Raw genomic sequence first — 26,962 nt, forward strand, 5'->3', positions numbered from 1 at the left:
GGTGTGCGGCGACACCGCATTCGCAGCCCAGCGAGCGCTTGAGAATGTCGCAGCAATCGGCTTCATCGACAATTCCTACGACGACGCTGACTCGTCGCGAGACGCGGAGTGAGCTCAACTGGGAGGCTTCCAATCGTCCAAGCGGCCGCCGCCGCGGCACCACCGCCGCCGCCGCCACCGCCGCCGCCACGGCACCGCCGCCGCCGCCGCCGCCGCCGCCGCCGCTGCCTGCTTTAACGACGGCGACGGCAACCGTGCCAACGTCGGGGACACCGGCCATGGCTCTCCCGGCCGCATAGCAGGCGACGATCAGCGCACGGACAACGGCGCCGAGTGTGAGGGTGCAAGCCCCGCTACGCGACGTCATCGCCGACGTGGTTCGCGAACAACTGGCGGCTTTTTCAAATGGTGAGCGCTGAAGGGGGCTCGGGATTGAGGCGCGCTTCGTTTGTTGGGGCCTTGCAACGCGGGGTTGGGCGCGGGTCTTGTCTTCTCGAGTCGAAAGGCGAGAGCGGCATTCCGCTCTCACCGATAACGGTCACCCGTGGCGTAGTTATAGTTCCAAGGCGGTCCTTCGCGACTTCCGTTCCCACCGATAGCGGGGCCCGTGGTATGCCCGTTCCCACTGTGTGGCGGTAATGGGATAGTAGGAATTCCCCTATACGTAGGCGGCGGCGGAGGGACGCAGCGTGCACCCTTGCGTTCTGTGATGAGTAATGGAAGCGGAGGCGGATTGGGAGCTATGCCGCCGCCGGGAGCACTGGCGGGCGTGGCAGTGCTCGCAGGGAGAGCTTGAAGTGCGGCTTCCGGGGCGGGCTGACAGGCGGTGGCCAATCAGGCGATGGCGGCGGCGGTCCAGGTGCGACGTAGGTGTCTCGGGGGGCGGCCCATTGGTCTGGGGAACGCGCCGGCAGCTAAACGAGCGAAGAAGTCACACGATCTGTTTATGATGGGGGCAGCACTGCCTCCGGTGCCGGACAGAGCGGTGGGAAAGATCGGTTCCCGCGAGTACATTGACTTTGCAGAGCTGCTGGGGGCAACACGGAGCTTCTTCGCCGCGAGGCCGACCGCGAAGTGGCTAGCTTGTCGACGGCATCGCGCGCCCAGTTGCGGCAGATTTCATCAGTGGCGGCCTAGGGTGCAAGCCTTTGCGGTCTTTGCGGCTGGATGCGCGTCCTCACCGCGCAACGGAATTGGTGGCGTATTTGAAATTGATTGAGCGAGAGGCCTCGCGTGCGGGGGGTGACGGATAGAAGCTTTACAATCAGCAATTTCGCCAGCAAGCGGCAGCTGACCCGTCGTTCTTCTGGGGAGAGCTGCGTGCCGGCCTGCACGCGGCGACAGTCTTAGCTGGCGCCACGTGGCCCCGCAGATGCATTCGGTGTGCTAACGCCGAGGTCTCGAGATTACACGACGGCGCAGTGCGAGCTGCGCACTCCGGAGGACCGTCGCAACGTGTATCGAGTTTGCAGATGAGAACGTGGGCGCAGGAAAATGGATCTGTCGCATGTTCAATTTTTCGCAGAACGGATGCCACTTTCAGCGTTGTAGGTACACCCACACTTGCGCCAAATGCGGAAAGGCTCACAAAGCTACAGAGTGCAAGGCGGCGGCGGGAACAATAGCAACCCCCGTCGGAGCGGTGAGCACCCAGTGAGTGGCGGGCCGATAGCGTTGAACCTCTACGTCCCGTTGAACGCTTGATTGCGATGAAAAAAGCATGGTTGGTTTTGTGCGGTTGGTAGGTAAGGCGTGTTGGTCGAAGCCCGGAGCGTTTTTCGTGGACAGTTGTCAGCGCTGGAGCGTCGGGTAGCCGACGGTTTACGAAATAAACCAGAGCAGTGCAGAGACGTTGCAACTGGCGTTACGGGGCTCGAGCACGCAGGGTCACCCCTCCCCGTTTTCGTTGTTTCTCGTCCGTTTCCTTTGGGTCGATCCTCACCACTTGGTGGGAATTTAAAAAAAAGCATAAGCGTACCCCCTCTCTTGCAGGCGACTGTGGTATCGGTCGGGGTCAGTATGTGCGGCGCAGTCAGCTCAAGTCGCTGCGGCGAGCGAGAAAGGAGGCGAGGGTGCTACACGAGGTGTGGGGAGGCTCGGCGGTGTCCCCGCTCAATATTGAGGCGTGGACAGTAGCCCTTTGCACTTACCCGGACGGCGAGTTGGAGGAATATCTGTTAGATGGAATGCGGTCGAGGTTCTCTATTGGGTGTGCAGCCGCCGGCGATTTAAGAAGAGCCTGCAATCGGCGGCGCTGCACGCCTCAGTTGTAGACGAGTACTTGCAGGAGGAGGTGGCGGCTGGCCGGGTGATCGACCCTCTGCCTCAGGAGGTCGCGCCCGTGTTATGGATTAGCCGTTTTGGGGTGATTCCTAAATCGCAACCGGGGAAATGGTGGTTGATCGTCGATTTGTCATCTCCGGAAGGCCGAAGCGTCAATGATGCAATTGCAAAAGAGCTATGCTCCACGCAATACACGTCGGCGGCAGAGGCGGTTCGGCGTTGCGCGCTGCTGGGACGAGGCGCTTCGCTCGTTAAGCTGGATATCAAGAGCGCGTACCGCATCGTCGGAGTGCACCCCGCTGACCGCGCTTTTCTGGGGCTGAAGTGGCGCGGAGAATTTTACGTGGACACGGTGCTACCGTTTGGACTGCGGTCGGCTCCGGTGATTTTCTCCGCGTTGGCGGACACACCGTACCGACGAGGCATCACGTCGGGCGTCCACTACCTAGACGACTTCTTGTTTTTCGGCCGACCGGGAACGAGCGACGGGCTGCGTAACAAGGAGGTAGCGCTGCAAGTATTCGCGGAGCTGGGTGTTCCGGTAGCGGCGGAGAAGCTCGAGGGACCCGTGCCGGTATCAGCTGACCTTTTTGGGCATTGAGCTTGACACCGAGAGGCAAGAGCTGCGACTACCGGCAACCAAACTTCGGAAGACGCAGCGGGAGATAGCGCGGTGGCTGTCTCGGTCGTCGTGTGTGGTTCCGGGAGCTGGAGTCGCTTATAGGGCTTTTGAAACACGCGGCGACGGTTGTTCCGGCTGGACGCGCTTTCTTACGACGGCTTATTGCCCTGGTGGCCTCGCGGCGGAATCACAACTCGATCGACGGTCCGCCTCAACCAAGCGGCGAGGGCGGATTTGGCGTGGTGGGCGACGTTTTTGCCAGCGTGGAACGGACGCGGCTTCTTCGCCTCGTTGGGAGACGCGTGTACGGAGACGTTCTGGACAGACGCGTCGGATTTGTGGGGATGTGGTGCGGTATGGGAACGCCGGTGGTGTCCGCTCCACTGGTCGACCGCCTGGCAGCCGCGCCCAATCGCGGAAAAAGAGCTCCTACCGGTGGTGCCAGCGGTAGCGTTGTAGGGAGAGAAGTGGTCGGGCGCAAGGGTTTTGCTGCGCTCGGATAATCAGGTGGTGGTGGCGGCGGTGCAGTTGGGCTCAAGCCGGGATGAATCAATAATGCCGCTGCTTCGCACACTGCATTTTCTTCTGGCTCATTTTAGCGTCGCTCTGCGAGCGCGCCACGTTCCGGGGGTCGAGAATGGAATTGCCGACGCTATATCGCGAGATCGCCCCAGCGAACTAATGGAATCCGTTTCTTTGCAGCTGCAACCGGCGCCGGATCCGCTCCCGCAACCCCTTTGAAACTGCTGGAGTCACCGCACCTCAGTTAGATTGACCCGGAGTGGAGGCGGCTCTTTCGTTCTATCTTTCCAACGGCGTCGCACCCAGCACCCTTCGGGTCTATCGGAGTGGACAGCGACGCTTTGAACGGTTCTGCTCCAGGGCGGGTGTGACGCCGTCGCATGTGTCGGAACAGTTGTTTTGCTTGTTCGTGGCCGACGTGGCCAAGTCTGGTTTGCAGTACTCAACGATTAAAACGTACCTAGGTGGCAGCGGTGAGACATTTCGCGATAGCGAACGGGGGAAGGGACCCCTTTGCCGGATCTCTACCAACGTTGGGCAAGGCCATGCTAGGCATCAAGCGTGTCCAAGGTCGGCCGGCACCGGACTCTCAACTGCCTGTGACGCCGGCCATGTGAAGTCTAACGCACACCGTTAGACGCGGTTGATCTTCGTGACGGGCGGGAAAGGTGGCGCGCGATCCGGGTAGAGAGGGCATTGGGGCACTAGCTGGCACGCGAGATAGGTGCTTTTTCTTTGGCGTTCACTTTATGCTTCCGTCTATGAGAACTCGAAGTCAGTCGCGCGACGACCCCCTTTCGTCGCCCCTGGGACTATTCGCCAGCCGGCGCTCGGAGCCAAGCCTCCCATCGCGATCGGCGGTGCCGCCGAGTACACCTTCCGCCACCGGATCGTCGGCCGCCCCCTCCGCTTCTTTGGCGGCGCCGATCGCTCAAACAGCCCCAGCAAACCCGTCGCCGCAGGCGTCAGGGTCGGCGCTTCCACGGACATCGGACGTTTAGATTCAGACGGCGGACGGACAGCGTCTCGCGCTACGATCATTTGTCCAGTCAGTCGTATCGGAAGTCGTTCCGGATCGCGCAGGTAGGCTCTCTTCAATCCCTTTCCGGGTAAAGGCGCTCCCAATCGCGGAGGAGGGCGTTCCGTGGCGAGCGGACTTTGGCGTTGGCGTTCGGCCAAGGCGGGAATATTTGGCGCGCAATTCCTAAAGCTGATATTGGCGGGAGGCGGGACTTAGCCTGTTTTTCTTTGTAGCGGGCGGCGGCAGAGGCGCGCTGGGCAGTCTGCCGCCAGCCAGCGTTCTCTCTGGTCTTGGGCGCGCGCAGGGAGCGGCGAGCGCGCGGTCGGCGCCTCTTCCGTCGTTCTCCCTCGGCGGTTCAGTGGCGCCCACTCGAACGGTGAATGAAGTGCAGGCGCCAAGAGTGGCCAGCGCTACGGCCAGTCCTGCGACGGCGGGTCAACCTCCTCCCCCGGGAGTGGCATGGCCGCCCGGCGCGAGTGTGGCGGCGCCATTAGCGCAGCCGGCGTTGGTTGCGTCAGCGCCAGTGGCGTTTCTGGAGTGGCTTCCGTCGTTTTGGTCGGACGGACCGCCTCCAGCAAAGAAAGCTCGCGCCGCCCCGTTCCCATTGGGCGAGGCTTTAACGCCAGTGCCGGGGAGGCTGGTCGACAAGATTCTCGAGGGAGAGTTTGTCGACTTCTCCGAACTGCTGCCAGATAACGTCGAGCTACGACGACGCGAGGCCGAGCGGGGTATCGTAGCGGGCTGGTTCACTCCCCGCACGCCGATGCGGCGTTTGACGTCGTTGCTTTCCTGGGTGCAGGCATTCGCCGCGTTCGCGGCGGTGACTTTGTCTTCCCAGCCGCAGCGCTCGACGGAGCTTATGGCGTACCTGCGCCTGCTAGCCTCGTACCCAGGCCCCTCCCACCAGAGAGAGGGCTTGGTATACACTGCTTGCGCATGCGCCAGTTTTTCACGCAAACGCGTGAAAACGAAACGAAAGGCGCTTGAGTCTATTTAGCGATTGCATTACACATTTCTAACGTTCTTGTTTCTATCGCGCTTTCTCCGATCTCGAAATTCGTCGTATTCTCGAAAATAGCTTCGATCTCTTGCCGGCGCTTTTTCTAGCTCAACACAAAACGAATTACCTAACTCTCGCTGCCAAACAATAGTGACACACATCCTAAACAAACCGCTCTTTCGAACGACAACAAATGTTTGCGTTTTCGACATAAACGATGCCGTTTTCTCCAGGCAAGGCAACACGCGTAGCGCGCTTTTGTGTCGCCTGCGGCTAGGAAAGGATATTCTACCCAGAAAGCTTCCTCCACGGTCCTATTTGATGAACGCTCAAGAAAAAGTTTTCCAGGACAGCGGAAGAAGCTTTCCGCCTTGTGAACGCAAGAACAAAAGCGCGCTACGCGCGTTGCCTTGCCTGGAGAAACGGCATCGTTTATGTCGAAAACGCAAACATTTGTTGTCGTTCGAAAGAGCGGTTTGTTTAGGATGTGTGTCACTATTGTTTGGCAGCGAGAGTTAGGTAATTCGTTTCGTATTGAGCTAGAAAAAGCGCCGGCAAGAGATCGAAGCTATTTTCGCGAATACGACGAATTTCGAGATCGGAGAAAGCGCGATAGAAACAAAAACGTTAGAAATGTGTAATGCAATTGCTAAATAGACTCAAGCGCCTTTCGTTTCGTTTTCACGCGTTTGCGTGAAAAACTGGCGCATGCGCAAGCAGTGTATACCAGGCCCTCTCTCTGGTGGGAGGGGCCTGGGTACGAGGCTACTGCGCCTGCTCGTTGGCGAAGCTCAACGACGGGGGGTTTGGGCTGGTTAGAATACGACCGGCAGTTCCGTGCTCAAGCGGCAGCGAACCCGGCGAAGGCGTGGTCGAAGTTGGACCTTTCCCTATTCTCCAATTCCTTCTTGGCTGAAAAGTACAGGCCGGCGAGGGCTCCGCCTTCGTGCGAATATTGCCTCGAGGCAGACCACGCCACGGAGGACTGCGCGCTCGCGCCGACGTCTGAGGTGGTCTACCGCAAGTCAAAAGAGAAAGGGACTAAGCAGCGCAAGCAACAGTATTGCAAGCTGTTCAATTTTGGGAAAGACGGTTGCTCCTACGGGGCCGGTTGCGTCTTCATGCATTGTTGCAGCAAATGCGGCATGGAGGGGCACAAGGCAAGCGCGTGCAAGTCCGCGGCGCCAGCACGAGCGCAGTAGGCGGGCCCGACCAAGTGGCGTTTCTTTTTTTTTCTTTCGTTCGGTGCGTTCTCGTCTCCTTTGGGGCGTGGTGTGAACAAGCGGTTTGTGGGTGGGTGTGGTTTGTTTTCTTCTGGTGGCATGGGGCGCGTGGCGATTGCTTTGTTTTGCTTTCGTTTGAGGGTTGCATACGCGCGGGGGCATGGTTGCTAATTAAAGGCTAATTACTGGATGTTCTGGCGTAGATGCGTGCGGCCTAGCCGGTGGTGCTCACGTTCTCCTGCCTCGCTTGCGGGAACTGGAGGCGGCTGGCGCGGCGCGGATGACGCTCCCAACGGAGTGGGCAGCTCCAGCGATAAGAGTGGAGGCGTGGCAGGCAGCGTTGTCGGTCTATCCGGATAGAGACTTTGCCAATCTGCTGGTGGAGGGCCTGGCAAACGGCTTCCGCATTGGCTATGACGACGGCTGCACCACGCGTTCGAGGTCGAGGCGTAATATGCGCTCGGCAGCGGAACACCCGGATGTGGTTCGGCGCTATATCGCAGACGAAGTGGCGACGGGCACTCTGAGAGGACCCCTTCAAAATCAGGCGGGGGTCCATGTCAGTCCGTTCGGCGTCATTCCGAACTCGGGCCCGCCGGGACGGCGGCGGCTTATTGTAGACTTATCGTCTCCGCGAGGCGGTAGCGTCAACGACGGGATCTCCCCGAGGCGTGCTTGGTGTCGTACGTGAGCGTGGATGAAGCGTGCGCATCTGTTGGCGGATGGGAAAGGAGGTGTCCCTTGTTAAGCTCGATATTCAAAGCGCGTATCGGATCGTTCCGGTACACCCGGCCGACCGGCACCTTCTAGGCGTGGCTTGGCAGGGGAACGTGTTTGTGGACACGGCGCTTCCGTTTGGGCTCCGGTCAGCACTGATCATTTTCTCGGCGGTCGCCGACGCACTGCTGTGGATACTACTCCAGCGTGGCGTGCAGGAGGGCGTGCACTATTTGAATGATTTTTTGTTCTTTGGAACCCCCAACACTGCGGTGGGTCGGTCCAACAGAGAGATTGCGCTCCGCACGTGCGAGGAGTTGGGAGTGCCCGTGGCCCTGTACAAACTGGAGGGCCCGGCGACGTGTGTCTCTTTCCCGGGCCTGGAGCTGGACATGCGAGCGCAGGAGCTTCGCCTGCCGCGGGACAAGCTCCTTCGGGTGCAGGGGCTTGTGCGGCAGTGGCGAGCGCGCAAAAAGGCGACTAAGAGAGAGTTGTTGTCGCTGGTGGGTCTCCTGCATCACGCGGCGAAAGCCATCCCAGCGGGGCGGTCATTTGTGCGGCGGCTCATCGATCTGTCGATGCGGCGCCCCGAGATGCACCACGTTCTGCGTCTGAGCGCGGAAGCAAGAGCGGACCTGTTGTGGTGGAGCCTGTTTCTCGAGCATTGCAATGAACTGCAGCGAATTCTTTGCGTCTATCGCGGCCGAGCCAACGTTTTGGGTGCAATCCGATGCTTCGGGGTCGTGGGGGTGCGGCGGTGACCGGCTCGCGGTGGTTTAACGCGCCTTGGTCTTCCGGTGGTGGCGGCGGCGGCGGTCTGGGGACGTGAGTGGTCGGGCTCGGTCGTACTTTTGGAATCAGATAATTCCACGGTCGTGGCGGCAGTCAACTCGGGGACATCCCGCGACGCCACCCTGATGCCGCTGTTGCGCTCACTGCAGTTTATAAAGGCGGCGCTCTCTTTCTCTCTGCGCGCTCGGCACTTGCCCGGAAAGCTCAATCGCGTCGCGGACGCGCTGTCTCGGGGCACTCGGTATCGGAGATTAAGAGATTCTGTCCGCAGATAGCCGAGGAGAGCTTCCCTGTGCCGCCAACGCTATGGGAGCTGTTGGAGCCGCGGCGGATCAACTGGATACGGCAGGACTGGCGATCGCAGTTCGGGAATTTGCTGCGCTTGGCGTGGCAGACTCCACTCGCCGGGCGTACCGCACAGGGGAGTACTAGGTAGTTGATAGTAGCGCCAATAAACATTCTTCTTCGCTACCTTACATGGTGACAGGATGGATCACTCGCGCGACTCCCGTCCGCTCGCTTTCACTCCGCGACCGCCCGCGTCGTCTCTGTCTCGCTCATCTCTACTTTCTACACCGTTGCGCTCAAGCAACGACTCTCACCTGCCGTCGTCGACATCGTCTGCCTCGCCGTCTCTTGGTCTCGCCGTGACTTCGCCGCACGTCTTTGTTCAGCCAACGAACGTCCCTCCGCCGGCTCCGTTCAAAGTGCGTGGCCCCGATACTCTCGCAGACGCCTGGCAGATATGGCGTCAAGCGTGGGACGCGTACTCGATTATTATGCGCCTGTCGGAGCAATCGTCCGAGTATCGGGTCGCCATGCTCCTGAGCGTCATCGGTCCGTTCGGCGTACGAATGTTCAACGGTTTACCATTCGAGTCGGACGCCGCCAAGCAATCGATCGATCGTGTGCTGGCCCTCTTCGCGGCAAAATGCGTTGGCGAAACCAACGTTATATACGTATGAACGATATCTCTTTTTGGATCGTCGCCAGGGAGCTTCGGAAGATTTTGAGGAGTATCTTACGGATCTAAAGGCCATTGTGCGCCGCTGCGATTATGGCAGATGCGCTACTTCGCGATCGCATCGTTCACGGCATTGTGTGCGAACCCGTGCGAAAGCGGCTGCTATCAAAGAAAGATCTCACGCTCGAGAAGTGTGTCGCACTCTGCCGTGCCGACGCGAAGACCACAAGCCAAGCGCGGACGATGCGCCGTGTTTCGCCTCAAAAGCAGACAGTCGATGAGCTTCACGTCGTGCGCTCGTCGTTTCGCGGCACCGCGACGCGCGAGACACCTGGTGGGAAACATTCTTCTTCGCTACCTTACAGACACTACAGTACACGAATAACGGAAGAGCTCGCACGGTCAGAGTTGGGCACAGAAATAGAAAACGCAATAATGGTATTTCAAGCTATTTAGGTCTTACTGTACATGCGAGCTCTTCCGTTATCCGTGTACTGTATAGTGTCCTTCGATGCTGAGCATAAATGCGCGAGAGTCGCGGCCAAAGGCGGCGAACTGGTGGCGTCAGGCGCGGAGAACGCGAACGCGCGAAAATGGAATTTAGGGCCTGTTTTCCTCAATTATCGCGCCAAATCAGATGGGTGGAGGATAGTAAACATCGTCTGAAACTTACGTACGATTTCGGCTATTATTCGCAGAATTAGAAGGCCTTGCTTTCTTACTTCGGTCGGCTCTCCGTCGTTCTTGCCGATTATCTGCTAATCCACAACATGAATCAAAAATTCGTGGGTACTCAAATGAAAGTTGTTGCTTTTTCTTCACGATTAGGCGATAACGACATCCTACCAAGGCCTCTGGACCTTACCTTAGCCGAAAACATATCGAAGAACACGCCTTTTAATTCTGATTGGCTAATTCCGATTGTGACGGCGAGCATGCGCATCGAAAGCTTCGTTCGCTTCACGTCATTGCCTAATGCCTACTATTACCTCACTAGCGCCGAGCATGCTCAGTGAAAGTTTGTCCTGCTGGCCTGCTGTGCCATTCTGCCATTCTGTTAGTGCCCACCTGGGCCCGGCAGGGCAGCAGAGCGGACAAACACTGTGCATGTGCGAAAATTCCTATATACTTTGTATGCAAATTAGACCTAGCTACATTAAAAAGGGCGGGCCAAGAAAAAAAAGCCTGGGCCAAGCGAGGGACTAGCACCATTTCAAAGAGAAGGCATTTTTGATCAATTTTGATCTCGACGGGAAAAAAAAATATCCCTACGGGTTTTGAGAAAATCGGACTTGAAGATGGGCGAGATTCCCAGCTGATTTCACATGTAGCTTTTGGACCTCCCGCCCCCCCTATACACCGACTGAGAGAAATTGCAACGATTTAGAGACACTTTCGCGCGGTTTTAGAGACACTTTCGCGCGTTTTTCGCGTTCACGCTGTCCGATCCGGCTGATTCGATCGTCTCGTGGCGATCGATCGTCTCTCGTGGCTATATCTACCTTTTCCTGCGCGATTTGACCGAGCCGAGGCGATGAGCGACCTCTTACCGTGCTATTTGAGCGTCGCGCACGAGAAGGAAACTCGCCTAGCTGCCGAACCTAGCTGCTTTGGAGATGCATCGCTTTTTACGGGTCGAGACGCGAGAGAAAGAGGATTTCGCGATAGCGTGCGGCTTTGCGTTGCTCACTCTCGATTGAGATGCGCCGAATTTCAACGCTGTGCTTTTATATTTGATTCAGAAAGCTGCGCAAAGTCTCTTCGACCTTGTCCTGACCGGCTATTTAGCGTGCTCGATGACCTATCGAATAGCGTCGCCGCCCACGTGTGCCGATATCATCGATCGATTATGGACGAGTGGAATGAAGTTGTCGAGCATCCGCTGTACCGTCCACCGCCTAAGCGCCCTGTTGTTGCTGAAATTCGACCGACTTTGCAGGTAGTCTATTAGCTATATTATACTAATAATATAGGATTGACTGCTACTAATCCCGTTTAGGCGAGAGCGGCTGCTACCGCAAGTCTCGTAGATACGGAGCTTGACTCAGTTAAAGAAGAACTAAAAATCGCCCGCGAACAACTACAGGCAGCGTCACGTCGGATAGCAGAGCTCGAGCATCGATCTTATTCTGGTGACCGATTTGCAATTATCTAATTAGCTATGACGTAGACTTCAATTCTGTTCAGAATTTCCAGCGCTTCTGAGAAAATTTCAAGACGCTCTTTACACTCATCACGTTGTTCTTGACAAAGATAAACTATATGATCCCGCCGCCATGAGAGCGTTTTGCGAAGAACACGCACCTGGCCTCTATGAAATCATGGAAAAATGTCTAACGAGCAATTACTCAAGTTCTCTCGAGCACGACGAAAGGAATCCGTTGCGGAACTCCAGAATTGTTTCAGAATTGTATCGCCTAGCGTACCTACGAAACCAGGTATGACTTCCAAAATTTTATTTGTACAGTAACTTAGCGTTATACATAATACCCAAATAGAAAATAACTGCTTTTGTAAGCGACGTCGGGCTGCATTTGTCTCTCTCGGGATGCTCGGAGGCTGCCTTGGAGTGTGGGCGTGTCATGGGAATATGCGGCCACCCAAAGACTATTCGCCGGTTAAGAGAGGAGCTCGCAGGAGACAACGCTAAGCACGTCAATTCGTACATCCAGAAGGCCAGAAGCCAACATAATTTGGTCTTGCTAATTGCGGACGATTTCCACGTGGTGCACACGATTCAGCGACCGACATCCGCTGAAACGTCGAAAGCTATCCACATGGCAACCTGTCTCATCGATGTCCATGAAACTATACCGTGCCTTCCAAAGCCGAGTTCGCCTCATTACTGGCCTTCAGATCTGCAGAGCAAGGGAATTATCAACATCGGAAGAGTCTTGGATCATTTCTCCCAGTTTTTACAACATTACTGTCACCAAACGTGGCTGAACTTCCTTCCTTCCGATTTTCGTTGTCTTAACATCGATCACATTCAAACATCCCTCATTAATCTAAGGTGCGCAAAAAAAGTGAGTGTAAAACTAACGTGATGGTGCTCCTATATACCGCAAGGTGCTACACGTCTCCGACTCAGAGAGACCTCGACATGCTAAAAAGCTCTCGGCTGATAAGTGAGACGCATCAAAGCCTAAAATCTCTTCGAGATTACAAAACCGTTTTGGACAACGCTCTCCGTATTCAACCAGCTCTAAAACAGTAAAACATTAAATAGCTTATTTACCAAATTATAAGTTTCAGCCGGCAGATACCTAAATGAAAATGTCGTCGCCTCACTAGGGGATTATCCAACGTTTCACTTTCAAAAGAAAATCATTGCAAAGGTAATAATTCTAGACTTTTTGAATTACTTCTTTTATTGCACCTGAAGCTAACTGAGTGTCTTTCAGTATGTAGAAGATCCTGTCCTTGACTCCTTGCTTCCGCTTCTTGGGCCTTTTCATATATATCTCAACGCTCTTGAAAACATCTTTGCACTGTACCATCCTATTTTTGAAAGTACGATTATAAATAAATTAGAGCTACAACCAACACTGACATTTACTGCTCTTTCCAACAGAACTTTTCAAAGACCTTTTCGGGAAAAAAAAGTTTTGCCCAAAAAACCACACCATGAGAGAATGTCCACTTTGCTTTCAGCCGTAATTGGAGGCTGGCAGCTCATTCGAGAGAGAGTTTTGGCGAAGTTTGATCTGTGCAAAGATTACGAATATTTAGCTCTCCGGTTCTTTCTGGACGACCTAGCACCTCTCATTTTCTTCTTTTACTCGGCAATCCACCGAGGCAGCTTGTTCGATCTGTGGCAACCAGCAATGATTCGTCTCGCCATAATGTTCATAATACAGCAGCGCCACAACTATAATAAAGCTATTCTTGCTACCATAAGCGACTGCCTTCACTACGAAACTGTAATACCTGAATGGAAATCTACCTTTTCTTCGTATCTCAATGTGTTCACCGAAAAAAGGTGGAAGTTTTTCACTCCCTGTTGAGGGCCCAATGCCCCTCATGGTCATGGCCTGAGCAGGTAACACAATTTGCCGAAGTAATCAGTGCAAAAAAATTTGACTCCGCCTTTGCATCTAATTTTGTAATACCTACCGTCAAAGGAAAGAGCCGTCAGAATTTAAGCTACTTAGCAGCGCGGACGGCCGAATATTTCACTAAACGACTTAAAAGTATTTCCGAAAAATCAAGAGGACAGACAAAGGTGAGTGTCGGAAAAGCGAAACGACGGGTAATTGATATGCCGACTTTCAACTGCACTCTCGATCAGAGAGCGCTTCCACTTGGCTTTTCAGTCCAGAAGATGCCTGATGAGGATCTTATCTGCGATTTTCAAGGATGTGATAAAGTCGGAGGAGAAACTATCGTCCTAACATGCGGACATTCTTTCCATCTAAGCATAAACTCCAATTCCTGCATTTACTGCCAGCCTTTTCTCTTAAAAACAATCAAAGATCTGAGTCAAAAATTCAACGCGACACTTCTTACTTCAGAAATGGAAGAAGAAAGAGAAGAGCCTTCAGGCACAAATGAAAACGAAGACGAAGATACTTTCGAGAGTGGCTTCGACGACGACGATTATTACTCGTCTCACGAATTCGTCGATCACTTGATGATTGAACTCGACGGTATATCTATGGCAGGAGCTAAGCCAAGGTTCCATTCCGCTAAGCATCGAGGCCAGACTTTTACCCATGATCACGCCTATTAATAGAAGGAAAACAGACCAGGAAATTAGTCTTCAGATTATTACCTACCTGTGATCATATTATTTAGACAACTGAACGTTGGGATTGAGTCTAGAAACATTACAAAAAGCTAACATAAAAAAATTGTATATCGCTCTTATCTAATCAGTCACGTGTCCAGTCCTCCTTCTCTCCGTCTTCTCCTTCGGCGTACAGTCGATCACTGCCTTCAAACGCTGGACTCAGTTCTGCGGGTAGGATTACAATGCGTTAGACAATAACTAAAAAACAAAGAAGCTTACTTGTTTCACTATTTGGTGGCAAATTTTGAGTGGAGAACCGGCAACGCCTGGGAGCTGTTGTAGCAAAGCCAAAGCTGCTTCAAAAAATGCGTCATTCTTCAGCGCATCATACTTTCCAGTCTGAATCGCTGAAACTTCGACGATCAGCGGGAAAACGACGAAGAAACCCATACAATCGTCCCTAGCAACTTGCGCATGCGCAGTGTTTGTCCGCCCTGCTCGGCAGGGCGGACTTTCAAATACGCATGCGTCGTAGTTAGGGTGACATCCCGCTATCTCGCGTTCCACGTAGGAGCGCAATTGCCCTCTTAGCCGTTTCATTTCACTATTTTTGTAAAGAAAAATGTTTTAGTACTCTTTTCTCTGCCCCTCTGCTGACGGACTACGTTTGAGGGTACCCAGGGAGGAAGTCCTGTCTAATGCGATAGCAGTTTGCATAACGAGAATTTTTCAAAATTAAACTAACAGGAAACACAGAAATCTTTCAGCCTATAATACAGTCTTGGAAAAAAAGGACTCTAAGAAGGGCGAAAAATTGCGCGCGCTCCGGGTCTCAGCTGAAATACCAGACCCCATAAACGTAAAAATAGATCCCTTCTATTCTTGCTATGCGGTAATTTTTGACGTACACCCTAGAACCTAGCTCTGAGATAAGGTGCAAATCGGTAATGACATGAATGTGGGCTTGAAATGTCAGGTGAAACGTACGCAATCTCGCCCTCTAAAAATCCCCTAATACGGTAAAACTCAAATCAAAGCGTATTTTCAAAGCTTCGATTTGTGAAAACCTGACGGAGGACCCTATCCTAAGCCACGTTGTGACGGTGGTACATATGAGTACACGCAGTAACATATGTAGCGGCTATCCTTAAATGAGCGCGTTGTTCAACTTCAGAGGCGTAGTACTCAATTGACGTCCTCTCGAAAAAAAACGCGTCGATCTCATATAAAAGAATATTTAGTAAGGCTTTGATTTGCAAAATTTTAAGCTTATCCGGTTCGAATTGACCTTATCCGAAGCCATTTTCTGTGGGCGGGTCTTAATAGAATACACAACACACAGTAGCGCTATTGGCCCATTAGTCATTGTTAGCAGAGAAGAGGCAGGTGTTTCATTCTACGCGCCTTCTGAAATTGCGTTTCGCGGCTATCTCACGCCGCGAAACGCTACTAAGACACATTGTTTGTGTCAGGAGTACGCGGCAGCGAATTTGCGGTCCCGTTCGCCTCTTTTCAGATTATCGCGAACTCTTTCGACGCGTTTTGTGAAAATAGCACCCCCTTAGAAAAAAAATAGCCCCTTTCCAATCAAAAGATATGTTATCTGGGCAGCGTTGAGAGGCGATCGCGACCTTATCAGATAAGGTTGTAGCTTATCACAGGGAGTTTCTCTCAACATGTCGACATAGTCGCGAAAGCAGCGTAATCATTGGCAGAGATTAATCTCTGTCATTGGATCCCGCCTAAATATTAACGCACATGCGCAGTGAAAGTCGCCCCTGCTCCCCGCACCCCGCGGTGACGTCAGGATCGGAGCAACGGCTTATCGTGTCGACTTCTACGCGCATTTATTCACCGAAGAACGATGGCCGAAGGTTCTCTCAACATCGATCGCATCATTTCTCGCCTTCTCGAAGGTATTCCGCTGGGAAAACGACCGATTTCGCGACGAAATCGCATCGCTTCTTCTAGTCTATACTACTAAGAGCGGCGGCCATCTTGGATGACGTCAGAACCTTTCGTTATAATCGCAAAGGCTCATCCGCTATGCTTTCTACCACACTCTCTTGCGGTGCAAACATCTCCAACGATCCGCGCGGTGACGACTGGCCATCTCTTTTTTCTCGGACGACGTTAGGCGCTCCCTTATGGGGTGCACAATCCCTGGTGCGTTTGGTTGTCTTTATTATGACGTCATACGGCACCGGCACTCTGAATTGTGTGCCCTAAAAGGAGGTTACACTACGCCTTATTTTGCACCGCAAGAGCGGGTAACAAATGGGCCATTCTCCAGAAAACTCACGGCGTGTGACGTACTCTATAAGTGGGCCCATAAACCTCGCATATGGAGTCGAGCACTCCGTTTCGGACCAGTAAAAGTACCGTTTATGCTTAGATGTCAGTCGCTCCTCTAATCTACTTGAACGGTGTAACTTTGCGGCCATGCGGAACGTATGACCCAGCATTGCGGGTCTGTAGAATATGGTCTATTGCGGATTGGCACCGTTCGGAATACGTCCGCTATCGGTGCCCTTGATCAACGTGCGACAAACCGCTGTGATGCATACACTTGTTCGCAAGATAAATATACATCAATCTGTGATTCTTAGGGTCCTAAAAATTAGAGATCGAGGACCCCATCTTTGATTCTTAGAGTTCTAAATATTGGGGATAAGAATCACTGCAAATCTTTAGTCACATACACATGCGAGTAAGCCCGGGAAAGTGTACTAAGCACACAATAGAGCTACTCGCGGGCGCCGCCAGCATAGATAATATGAGACAATCAACACTCACACTACATTACGGTATTTATTTTCCAGTGCGAAGCACGGGCACCATGACTAAGAGCGGCGGCCATCTTGGATAACGTCAGAACTTTTCGGTTTGGTCGAAAAGGCTCATTCTCTACCACACTCTCTTGGGGTGCAAACATCTCTAAAAATCGGAGCGGTGACGACTGGCCATCACTTTTTTCTCTGTCGCCGTAGGGTGCTCCCTTATACACAATCCCTGGTGCGTTTGTCTTCATTATGACGTCATACTCACCACGCGCTCTGACACACGCTACGCCTTATTTGCACCGCAATAACGTGCAAAAAGATCGGGTAACGAATGGGCCATTCTCCAGAAACCTCACGGCGTATGACGTACTCTGTAAGTGGGCCCCAAAACCTCGCATATGGAGTCAAGCACTCCGTTTCGGCCCATTATATCATCTTCGATTCTTATGGCCCTAAAAACAATCAGCATACGTCTGCTTATCTTTACTTACATGAACATGCGAGTAAGTCCGGGAAAGTGCACTAAGCACACAATAGAGCTCATCGCGGGCGCCGCTACCATAGATAGTATGAGATCATCAACACTCACACTACACTGCATGCGGTATATACATTTTCCCGTGCAAAGCACGGGCACCAAAACTAGGACTTTAAGAATCAAAGATGAGGACCTAGCTGATCTCTGTTATTTAGGACCCTAATAATCAAAGATGGGTACCCGATCTTTTGCACGTTATTGTGGTGCAAAGGAGGCCGTTGCGTGTGTCAACTGGCCTCCTTTTCAAGACACACAATTCAGAGCGCCTGGCAAAACCTCCACGTATGATGTCGTAAAAAAGAAAAACGCACCAGGGATTGTGTACCCTATAATCCCGGGAGCACCCGACGGCGACCGAGAAAAGGTGATGGCCAGTCGTCAGGGTCCTACATAAATGTTAGAGATTAATTCTTGGGGTCGTAGATGTCTTAATCTCTAATATTAAGAACCTTGAGAATAAATCTCTAATATTTAGAACAATACGAATGAAAGATGGGGTCCCAATCTTTGATTCTTATGGTCTTAAATGCGAACAGCTTGCGTCTGCTTATCTTTACTCACATACACATGCGAGTAATCCCGGGAAAATGAACAAAGCACACAATAGAGCTCATCGCGGGCGCCGCCACTATAGATAATATGAGGCCACAAAAAACTCACACTACACTGCGGTATCTATTTTCCCGTGCGAAGCACGGGCACCAAAACTAGTGTTCAATATTTTGCAGCATAGATATAACAGTACTGTTATATCTATGGTGGCCACCAAGGATAAATAAACATAACGGGCACGTAACAAATAGCTTTATCAAGGGAATGCAGTAAAGGAGACACAACGACTTTTTAGACCATCTGAATTTCGAATTGGGAAACGGAGGTGATAGTTTACCTTAGATTATACTAGTATTCATTCATTGAGTTGCAGGCACGTTATCGTCCCTGTCCGACACCCAATTGAACAGTTTTATTCCAGTCAAGGTCAACGCCCTCCTCTCCAAGCCTGAATATCCGATCTTCTATGCCACAAAGGCAATCGGTAAACACAAGTCCAAAGTTGACGCAGATAAGAATGTGTTCATCGTAGATGAGAGGGTATTGGAAAATACATCTTCACGTCTGTCAACGATAAATTATATCTGTTTCCAAGCTCTTTATCGACGATGATAGTCGTCAAATTGTTGACCCTTTGAGTGAAACAAAGCTTATTCTTCGTCGAAGTCAATCAATGGATATTCCGCTGCAACAAATAACGCCGGCAATTCTTCCTCTGAAGGGCCCTATTTGCATCCCAAAAATTAAACTACGAACACTATTAGCGGGCCCGCTAATTAGACCCTTAGTGGTTATTCTCATTCTAGCCTACCCTTCATCCACTCGTATATTAAGCCTAAAGTTAATATGAATAAAAATATTATCATAGTTCAATAACCAAATAAAGAAATTTGGTTATAAACAACACTTCAGGGAAAAAGGAATGATATATCGAGGTCAAAAATTAAAAATAAAATACCAATTAAGAAAAATCTTACAGAAAATGGGATTCGAGATGATTCGAATGGGTCAAAGGCATTCATAAATAGATACTTTTTCAATATCCGGTTGTTTAAATATAAGAGGCGCCGGAGATAGCAACAGATATGACTATGCTAAGGCACAACGCTATGAAAATACCATAAAATTCCGCGCTTATTTGGTTTTCTTAATCAGAGGGTATTGTGGCTATAAACCACTATAGCGTTTAGTGCGATTATTGCCATAATGATCGACTTGTTTGTGTGAAAAGATCTTGTCTTTTTAACTCTGCTCCTAACTCATGAGTTAAAACTATGGCTCCTATCATTGCTACTAATAATATAAAGCTTGCTATGATAAATAAATAATAATAATCTGTGTATAAATTCGCCCTAAGACTTCTATATTTGAGGATTTTATTATTTCTATAGAGGCATTTCATGCGTCAACTCCTCCTTTTAAGCATTCGTGATCTATGTCTCAATAATTATATGCAGTGGCTTCTCTTCCCATAATTAAAACTTCAAATAATAAAAGAACTCCTATTCCAGAGCCAATTGGAATATAATTTGACATATCCCCGCCCCCTCAAGGTCAGTAAGATTTAGCATCATAATTACAAACAAAAATAATATCGAAATTTGCTCCCACATAAACGATTAAAAATATTAATGCTATAAAGTCAATACCTAATAAAATAAATAGGGCTGAAGCGCCCAAAAATACTACTATTAACCAAAACACTGAATGTACATTGGATTAAGTGCTGAGATTACCATTATCCCAGATATTATAACACCTAATGCAAGTATATAAAATAACCCTTCCACTGTACTCCCAAGGAGAATTGAACCCCTGTTTTTTGCCTTAACAGGCCCTAAAAGGCCAGGAACAACGCTCAAACGCAAGCAGAACCTCTCAAAGAAAACTTTGAAAAACAAAAAGGTTCCCAAAAGGGGCCCCCGCTAAAAGCTCAAGCCAAAAAGACAACAAACGGTACAAAAAAGGAGCACAAACTCTCCCTACCTGTACCTAACCCAAAACAAACTCTAACCCTTACAATCAGTAAGAGAAAAACACCTGGATCCCCCAAAAGGGGCCCCCAATCAAATAATACCAAAATATAAGGCAAATAAACGCCTATATGAATAAATCATCCGCAAACACACTGCCTAACCCAAGGCAAACCCTTATCCTTACATCCAATAAGGAAAAAGAACCCCCAGAAGGGACCCCTCTTAAAAATAAAGGAAAATTAGGCAAATAAAAGCAAAAATCGACACAACACTGGATAAAACAATCAAAAATACATGGAGTCAAGTATGGGCTTTAGCATGGCACCGAAAAGACTAGAGCTCAGTAATAAATTATCAATTTTTTTAAAAATCTTTAGTTTGACATTACGTGCTCATGACTTCTTGGGGTCGGTTGGTGATGTGCGACGAACAAAAATAAAAAAATCAATTCGAAAATTCGAGCGAGGTGACGTCGTTGTCGTTGCCTTGAACGTCGCTGCGACGTTAGTAAAATTGAATGCCGCCGCCGATGATGAGAACCTTGCCGTCGGGATGCGACTCGCGCGTCATCAGACTCAGAATCGTTTTCGCGTATTCGAACGTCTGCGATTCGCTCGGCGCGCCGGAGTACTCGCCATAGTTGGCCAATTCGGAACTGAAGCCCAAATCGCAGATAGTGTCACTAGAAAAACGAAAGAACACATAAAGCTCAATAGATAATATCATGTAACAATATCATTTTCTAGTGGTACAGTCAAACCTCTGATAGCGGACATTCTAAATAGTGGACACCTCTAAACAGTGGACACTGACCAAAGTCCCGGTTGACTTTTAATACTTTTTCAGTACATTGCGACCTCTGATAGTGGACACTCAGCCTCTGCACGGCGGACACTAATCTTTCTGAAGCCGATGTTTATTCTTGTCTAATGCCATCTATAGCTCAACTATGCTACGCAAGACCTCGATCTCGTAGAGTCTGAACAATATTCCTGATCTTACTGATGACCGGCTTTGGGCCATGCAGGCAATAGATGCACGGAATTTCCAAGCCGTAGCCACCGCCTCGATTTACGTAGTTTCCAGTAACTCTTGCTGTTCCCTTGTTTACTTCTCGTTGTAGAAATCTACTTATTGTCGGAGCGAGGTTGTATGGCACCAACTACTGCTTCTTTCATAATTGCCACGGCTTTTCTGTCCTTTTCATTTTGAGGCTCTTGCCGAAGCTGTAACGTTTCTCCTACTGTTGGTGTCCATATGCCTTTGTAAGCATGATATCCGCGGATGAAAGAAGAAATGTCTATGCTATCCAACTCTTGGTGCGCAACCGGTTGACTGACCATTCTAGGAGCTTCTAAAAACGCATTCAACGCTTTGTATGTGTTTTAGACCCGGCTAGCTGACCCTAATCGATGCAGGGCGTCTTCCGCGTGTTTACGGTCGAGTTAGGCGCATGCGTACTTGAATTCTTGTCATGGCGACTGAAAAAGGAAAGAAGAGAATTTTCTTGACTCTTGAGAAGAAATACGCTGTAGTCAAGGCATCGGAGGGCGGTACAGCTTCTTTGAGGCAGCTTGCAGAGAGGTTCGAATGCGGCAAAAGTCAGATTGGCGTTCTTCTCAAAAATAAAGCAAAAATTATTGCCCAGTTTGAAGAAAACTTGCCAATCACAGCACTTCATCTAAAAAAGAAAGCGCGTGTCTCAAAATACGGAGACATAAATGATAACCTCTACGAGTGGTATACTATGGCGTGTTCGAAGAACATTTATCCAACTGGCCCTATGCTGACAGAAAAAGCAAAACAAATAGCTATGTGTCTAGGTCAGCATGATTTTAGAGGTTCAAATAGATGGCTTGAAAAATGGAAAAAACGATTCAATATAAAGCAGGTTGCTATATCTGGCGAATCAGGGGATGTCCGAAGCGAAACCGTTCAGAGTTGGAAAGAGCGCCTACCCGAACTGCTTCAGGAGTACGAGAAGAGCAACATATGGAACATGGATGAGACTGGTTGCTTCTGGAAGGCTCTGCCAGAGAAAGGATTTGGCAGGAAAGGAGAAAAGTGCAGCGGTGGAAAGAAAAGTAAGCAGCGAATGACCATAGCCTTTTTTGCAAACGCTGAAGGCGAGAAAGAGAAACCAGTTGTTATATGGAAATACGAAAACCCAAGATGTTTTAGTCGTGTAGAGAAGAGTAGCCTTCCTGTGAAGTCTTTTCATCAGAGCAAGTCTTAGATGACTAGAAAAATTTTTGATGTCGTTTTATCGTCCCTGAACAGACGTCTCGTCTCTCAAAAGAGGTCAATTCTACTTGTTCTGGATAATGCTGGATGCCACCCAAAAGATGGTGAATACTCGAACATTAAACTTCCCTTTTTGCCTCCAAATACAACTGCCCAATTGCAGCCTCTGGATCTTGGCATCATTCAAAATTTCAAAATCCATTACAAACGGCGACTACTTCAGTACGTTCTTGCACGAATTGAAGAAAGTGAATCTGCGTCAGAAGTTGTCAAGTCTGTGAATGTTCTAACAGCTATCCGTTGGGTTGCACAAGCGTGGAAGGAAGTCAAATCCGAAACAATTCAAAAATGTTTTCGCAATGCTGGAATTCTCGATAACGATATGGAAGTTTCGCAAATTCCAGATAACGACGACTTGTACGAAGATATCGATCAGGCGCAGGTGTTGCAAGAGCTAATTCTGGAAACAAATTTAGAAAGTGCCTGTTACATGGAAGAGTACGTGCAGAGCGAAGACAGTTTGCCAATCTGCCATGAATACGACGATGAGAAGTGGGATGACCAATTTATGAGCAGATTAGCTTCAGAGTCTGCCACAGAAGAACCTACCGAACCAGGCGAGGATGACGAAGACCATGACGTTGAGGTGACAGCGGAAATTGAGGCCCCACTCTGAATAAGCAGCTTTCCCGAAGTCGTGAAAACGCTCGAGGACGTAAAGCTATACTTGGAGTCCAAACATTGTTTAGAAGTAGCCCAAGACGTCGGTTTTGTCATTGATAGCGTCGCTGCCTGCCGCAGACGTTTCCAGAAGCAGACAACCGTAGACGAATTTATTGTGTAGCTAGAGATTTATCAAAATAAAGGCAAACCTCTTGGAGTGGACAACCTCCCTATAATGGACACTGGCGCCTGGCCCGAGAGTGTCCACTATTTAGAGGTTTGACTGTACCTGTATACAACGGATGCTCCGCCACCGGCCACCATCGTCCAAATTCGACCCGATTCGTTTAGAACGGTCAGTTTTAGCGATGCGCCGCTCTTTGCATCCAAGTCGGCTATGTAAGCCTCCTACATCGAATTTTTTATTTACCCGCTAAACCGTTTCGATTTGATTTTTTTGAATTGCCTTGGGAAAAGGGGCGCGACCGAAGGGAGGCGGAAAAATTATACCAACAAGATGACAATTAATTATGGAATTACTGCACTCAGCTATCCGTACAATGGTAAGAGATAACTTAGGCAAAGAGGGGGCTAAATATTTCCCATTTGTACTATGTCTCTTTATTTTTATTGTATTATTGAATGCTTTTGGGTTATTCCCTTATGTCTTTACACCAACAGTACACATAATAGTAACTTTTGGTTTATCATTGTCAATACTAATAGGAGTTACAATAATTGGGTTATTTAAGTTTAGAGCAAACTTTATGAGTTTATTTGTGCCAGGAGGTGCGCCATTAGTTTTAGCTCCCTTTTTAGTGCTAATTGAGACAATTAGTTATTTATCTCGAACTATTTCATTAGGGGTTCGACTAGCAGCAAATTTATCAGCAGGACACCTTTTATTTGCAATATTATCGTGCTTTACTTTTGATATGTTAACTAATGGACTTGCTCTTTTAAGTGTATTTCCTATGCTGATAATGATATTTATTACACTTTTAGAGATGGCTGTAGCTGTAATACAGGCCTATGTGTTTTGTTTGTTAACGACAATTTATTTAGGATACAGTAGCATTACATTAATTTATTACACACCATATAGGCTACGGATTAAATCGGCGCCCCAAACACCCATAGGTCAATTGGTAGAGCATTTACCTTCTAAGTAAATGGTTGTAGGTTCAATTCCTGCTGGATGTTTTAATAAAATCGACTAAAAATTTTTTATTTTTTGGTTAAGTGAGTTCAAATCTCACAGTCGATAAATGTCACATCAATATCATCCTTATCACTTAGTAGATCCAAACCCATGGCCCTATATAGGTGGTTGTGGAGCTTTATTTACTACTATTGGGGCTGTAATGTATTTTCATTATAATCAAGCTTGAGTAGTACTTTTAGGGTTAACTACATTAGGGTTTACAATGATCGTATGATGGCGAGATGTAATTAGAGAGTCTACTTTTCAAGGACATTAAATACAGCTGTTTTATTAAGTTCAGGGGCAACTGTAACTTGAGCTCATCAGGGTACTATTAGTGGTAAAAGAAAAGAAGCAATAATAGGGTTAACATTAACTGTATTATTAGATATATTATTTACAAGTTTACAAGCAATGGAGTATTATGAGGCTCCTTTTGCTATTATAATTCTACAATGAGAGTACTTTGAGATACAATGAAAGGCCACTCCCAAAAAAACAATTTCGGAGATTAAAAAATTTTTCAAAAATTAAATACATTTTTTAATTGAGACTACGTTGTGTTTGTGTTTGAAATTGTGTTTCAAGATTCGAATAATTGTTTTTTTGCTTGATTTTTTTTGCTACGGTATCATGGGCTCGACCGGATTCGGCTTTTCCTTCAGCCACACTTCGAAATCATTAACCATGCGGCTGATTTTGTCGGACAAGCCTGGCCACCAGACTGATTCTTGGGCACGAGATCTGCATTTGACGATCCCTAAGTGACCCGAGTGAAGGCTCTCCAGCGTCTTTTGTCGGAGGCTGGGAGGAATGATGATTCTGGAACCACAAAGGAGTGTCATAGGACAATTTTTGGCCCTAAACAATTTTAAAAATTGTCCCAGGACAATTTTTGTCCCAGGACAGTTTTAAAAATTGTTCCAGGATAATTTTTGACCGTACACAGGAATGATGTATACGCTAGGTCCCTTTATCCCAAGGGCTTCCCAACGCGGGGCCCCCTCATCCCTATTTTATAATAATGTATTAATTATGAAGAAGACATGAAATGATGATGATGATGATGATGATGATGATGATGATGATGATGATGATGATGATGATGATGATGATGATAATGATAATGACATTGATGACATAGGGGCGGTTAGCGAGAGTGCGGCACGTGTTTACCTCAAGTGTAGGACCCCTAAAGCTTGGTGGATGCTTCCTATCATCTATATCTCTTTTAGCAGCCTAAGTGCACCACTGCCTTTCCCTATCCTATATTCTTCCCTATCCTATTCATGACGCAAGCCCATTCGCCGGAACAGGGTGCGTCATTGCGAGCGGCTCGAAACTACAATTAGGGTTAGTGCACTAAAAAACAATAGACATTTTATATTCTCCAAAAAAGAGACCTTTTATATACAAGAGCGTATGAAATCACATTCGTGACATCAAAATGAATGTGATGTTATGAAGGCGCTTCTGAAGTGTGATTAGTAAAGTTTGATTCTGACGTCGGGATATACGGACAGGCAGACTTTCGATTTGAGCAATCATATTCAAGAGACCGCACCAGGAATTACAAAACCGTAGATTTGCAAAGCAAAACAACTGGAAAAAGTATGGATATTCGACATTCACAATTTCTTATAGTCGACATTTCGTTTTTTACGTCCATTTGGAACAACCTAGTCATCCATTCGTTACTCGTTAATACTAACTTTTATAGGTGTTGAAAGGATCGAACTTCCGACCATTGTGGTGTATACACAACACTCTACCACTGAGTTAAACACCTAATTTCTTGCACAGGTCCCATTAGGGGGGCCCAACGTATAACTAGTCTGTAAGCTCATTAGCTTGAGACTCTACTCAATGTATATACTTATCTAAAGAAACTGCTTCTACAACTATAGGCTTTGCGTCGTGCCGCCTGTGTCGTGGAATCGCATATTAGAGCTACGTTCAAAATCACTTTAAAGATATCCTCCTCTTTCGCGAATGGGTTTCTTACAGTGTTCTGATTGTGAAATGCATGTCTTCTCGCGTTTTGTTGATGCTGAGTTTGGGGGCCCCGATATTGAAATCGCCTCCGATGAGAAGCGATTTGCAATTGAGAACCGGATTTAGAGCATCAATTCGGCTTTTCAGATCTACGATTTGATTTTTCCTTTTCGGTTTCACTACTATTTTATTTTTAGGGGGATGGAAAGCTCTAATGATGGAGTCAATTTTTAAAGGAAGTGTAGTATGATTTGCAATTAAAGCAGCCTTAATAATATTCTTATTCATCTGAGTTAGGGCATCTTTCCCTAGAATTCGATATGATCAATTAATGGCTCTACTTTGAAAATCATATTTACCCCTCAGTTTAGGCCTTGTTGTATTAGTGTCTAGCATTCTTATTGGGTTTAATGGTTTACCTCCCAAAGTTGAAGCAACGCTTCGCGAAACTTCACTTGCGAAGCGCTGTTTCCGGACTGGCGCATGATCTGTCGAAGTTGTATGACGACGTCAAATGTCAAATACAACTGTCGGCCTCGATTGGTATTGACCCCTTTACAAGCTGTGCTGCTGTAGAGATGCGATTCGCCAATCGGAGGTAATTGACCCATGTCCCCAAATAGTATTACGGAGACTCCACCGAACGACATGTGAGCTCGGGCGTGAAACGCCTGGCATAGTCGTCGGTGAATAAGTGAAAGTTGTTGCCGTCCAACAATTGACATTTCGTCAATGATGAGATAGCGAACCCCATTGAATTTTTCCTGCAATTGCTGCAGAGACGGTCCGCTAAGATCATCAAAATTGCTCTTTTGCAATGGCAATCGCAAAAGAGATTAAAGCGTTTGCCCCCCAATGTTAAAGGCTGCTACTACGGAGCAGAAAGCAAACATCGAGAGCCAAGTAGATAACACAGACACTTAATAAGGAATGACTTTCCGGTTCCTGCTGAACCGCAAACTGTCATTCTCAGTGGTCTGCATGAGTCGTCCGCTTTTCGAGGAGAAAAGCGGTGGTGAGTACGAACGATGTCGTACGCTAACTTCTGCTCACCTTTAAGCCGTTGAAAGTCGTTGCTCCCCGGCGCCGGCTCTTGCGGCGGCAGGCCCTTTTCAGAATCCTGGGTATTTT

The 26,962-nt window shown here is 48.9% G+C and overlaps 1 protein-coding gene, 1 long non-coding RNA gene and 2 pseudogenes across 2 annotated transcripts; 3 read left to right on the forward strand and 1 right to left on the reverse strand.

Annotated features, from left to right (window-relative positions):
* Window positions 1–15,728: 15,728 nt before the first annotated feature.
* On the forward strand, window positions 15,729–18,702 carry LOC136185601 (uncharacterized). The gene is made up of 4 exons (XR_010669578.1): window positions 15,729–15,792; window positions 15,848–18,074; window positions 18,123–18,233; window positions 18,282–18,702. It is a non-coding gene; the product is annotated as an uncharacterized lncRNA (long non-coding RNA).
* A 235-nt stretch (window positions 18,703–18,937) lies between these two features.
* Window positions 18,938–21,068, reverse strand: LOC136185774 (uncharacterized; annotated as a pseudogene).
* A 573-nt stretch (window positions 21,069–21,641) lies between these two features.
* Window positions 21,642–23,718, forward strand: LOC136185775 (ATP synthase subunit a-like; annotated as a pseudogene).
* A 182-nt stretch (window positions 23,719–23,900) lies between these two features.
* On the forward strand, window positions 23,901–24,295 carry LOC136185776 (cytochrome c oxidase subunit 3-like). The gene is made up of 2 exons (XM_065972950.1): window positions 23,901–23,993; window positions 24,164–24,295. The coding sequence occupies exons 1-2, from the start codon at window positions 23,901–23,903 to the stop codon at window positions 24,293–24,295; spliced, it is 225 nt and encodes a 74-aa protein (XP_065829022.1).
* Window positions 24,296–26,962: the final 2,667 nt, after the last annotated feature.

This window comes from Oscarella lobularis, chromosome 4 (assembly GCF_947507565.1).
Source record: "Oscarella lobularis chromosome 4, ooOscLobu1.1, whole genome shotgun sequence".
NCBI classification, from domain to species: domain Eukaryota; kingdom Metazoa; phylum Porifera; class Homoscleromorpha; order Homosclerophorida; family Oscarellidae; genus Oscarella; species Oscarella lobularis.

What these genes read in the sequence shown, in the direction of transcription:
- LOC136185776 (XM_065972950.1), top strand. Translation starts at nt 23,901, where the DNA reads ATGTCACATCAATATCATCCTTATCACTTAGTAGATCCAAACCCATGG. An exon ending in TATTTACTACTATTGGGGCT is followed by an intron (nt 23,994 to 24,163) that starts GTAATGTATTTT and finishes TGAGCTCATCAG; the next exon opens with GGTACTATTAGTGGTAAAAG.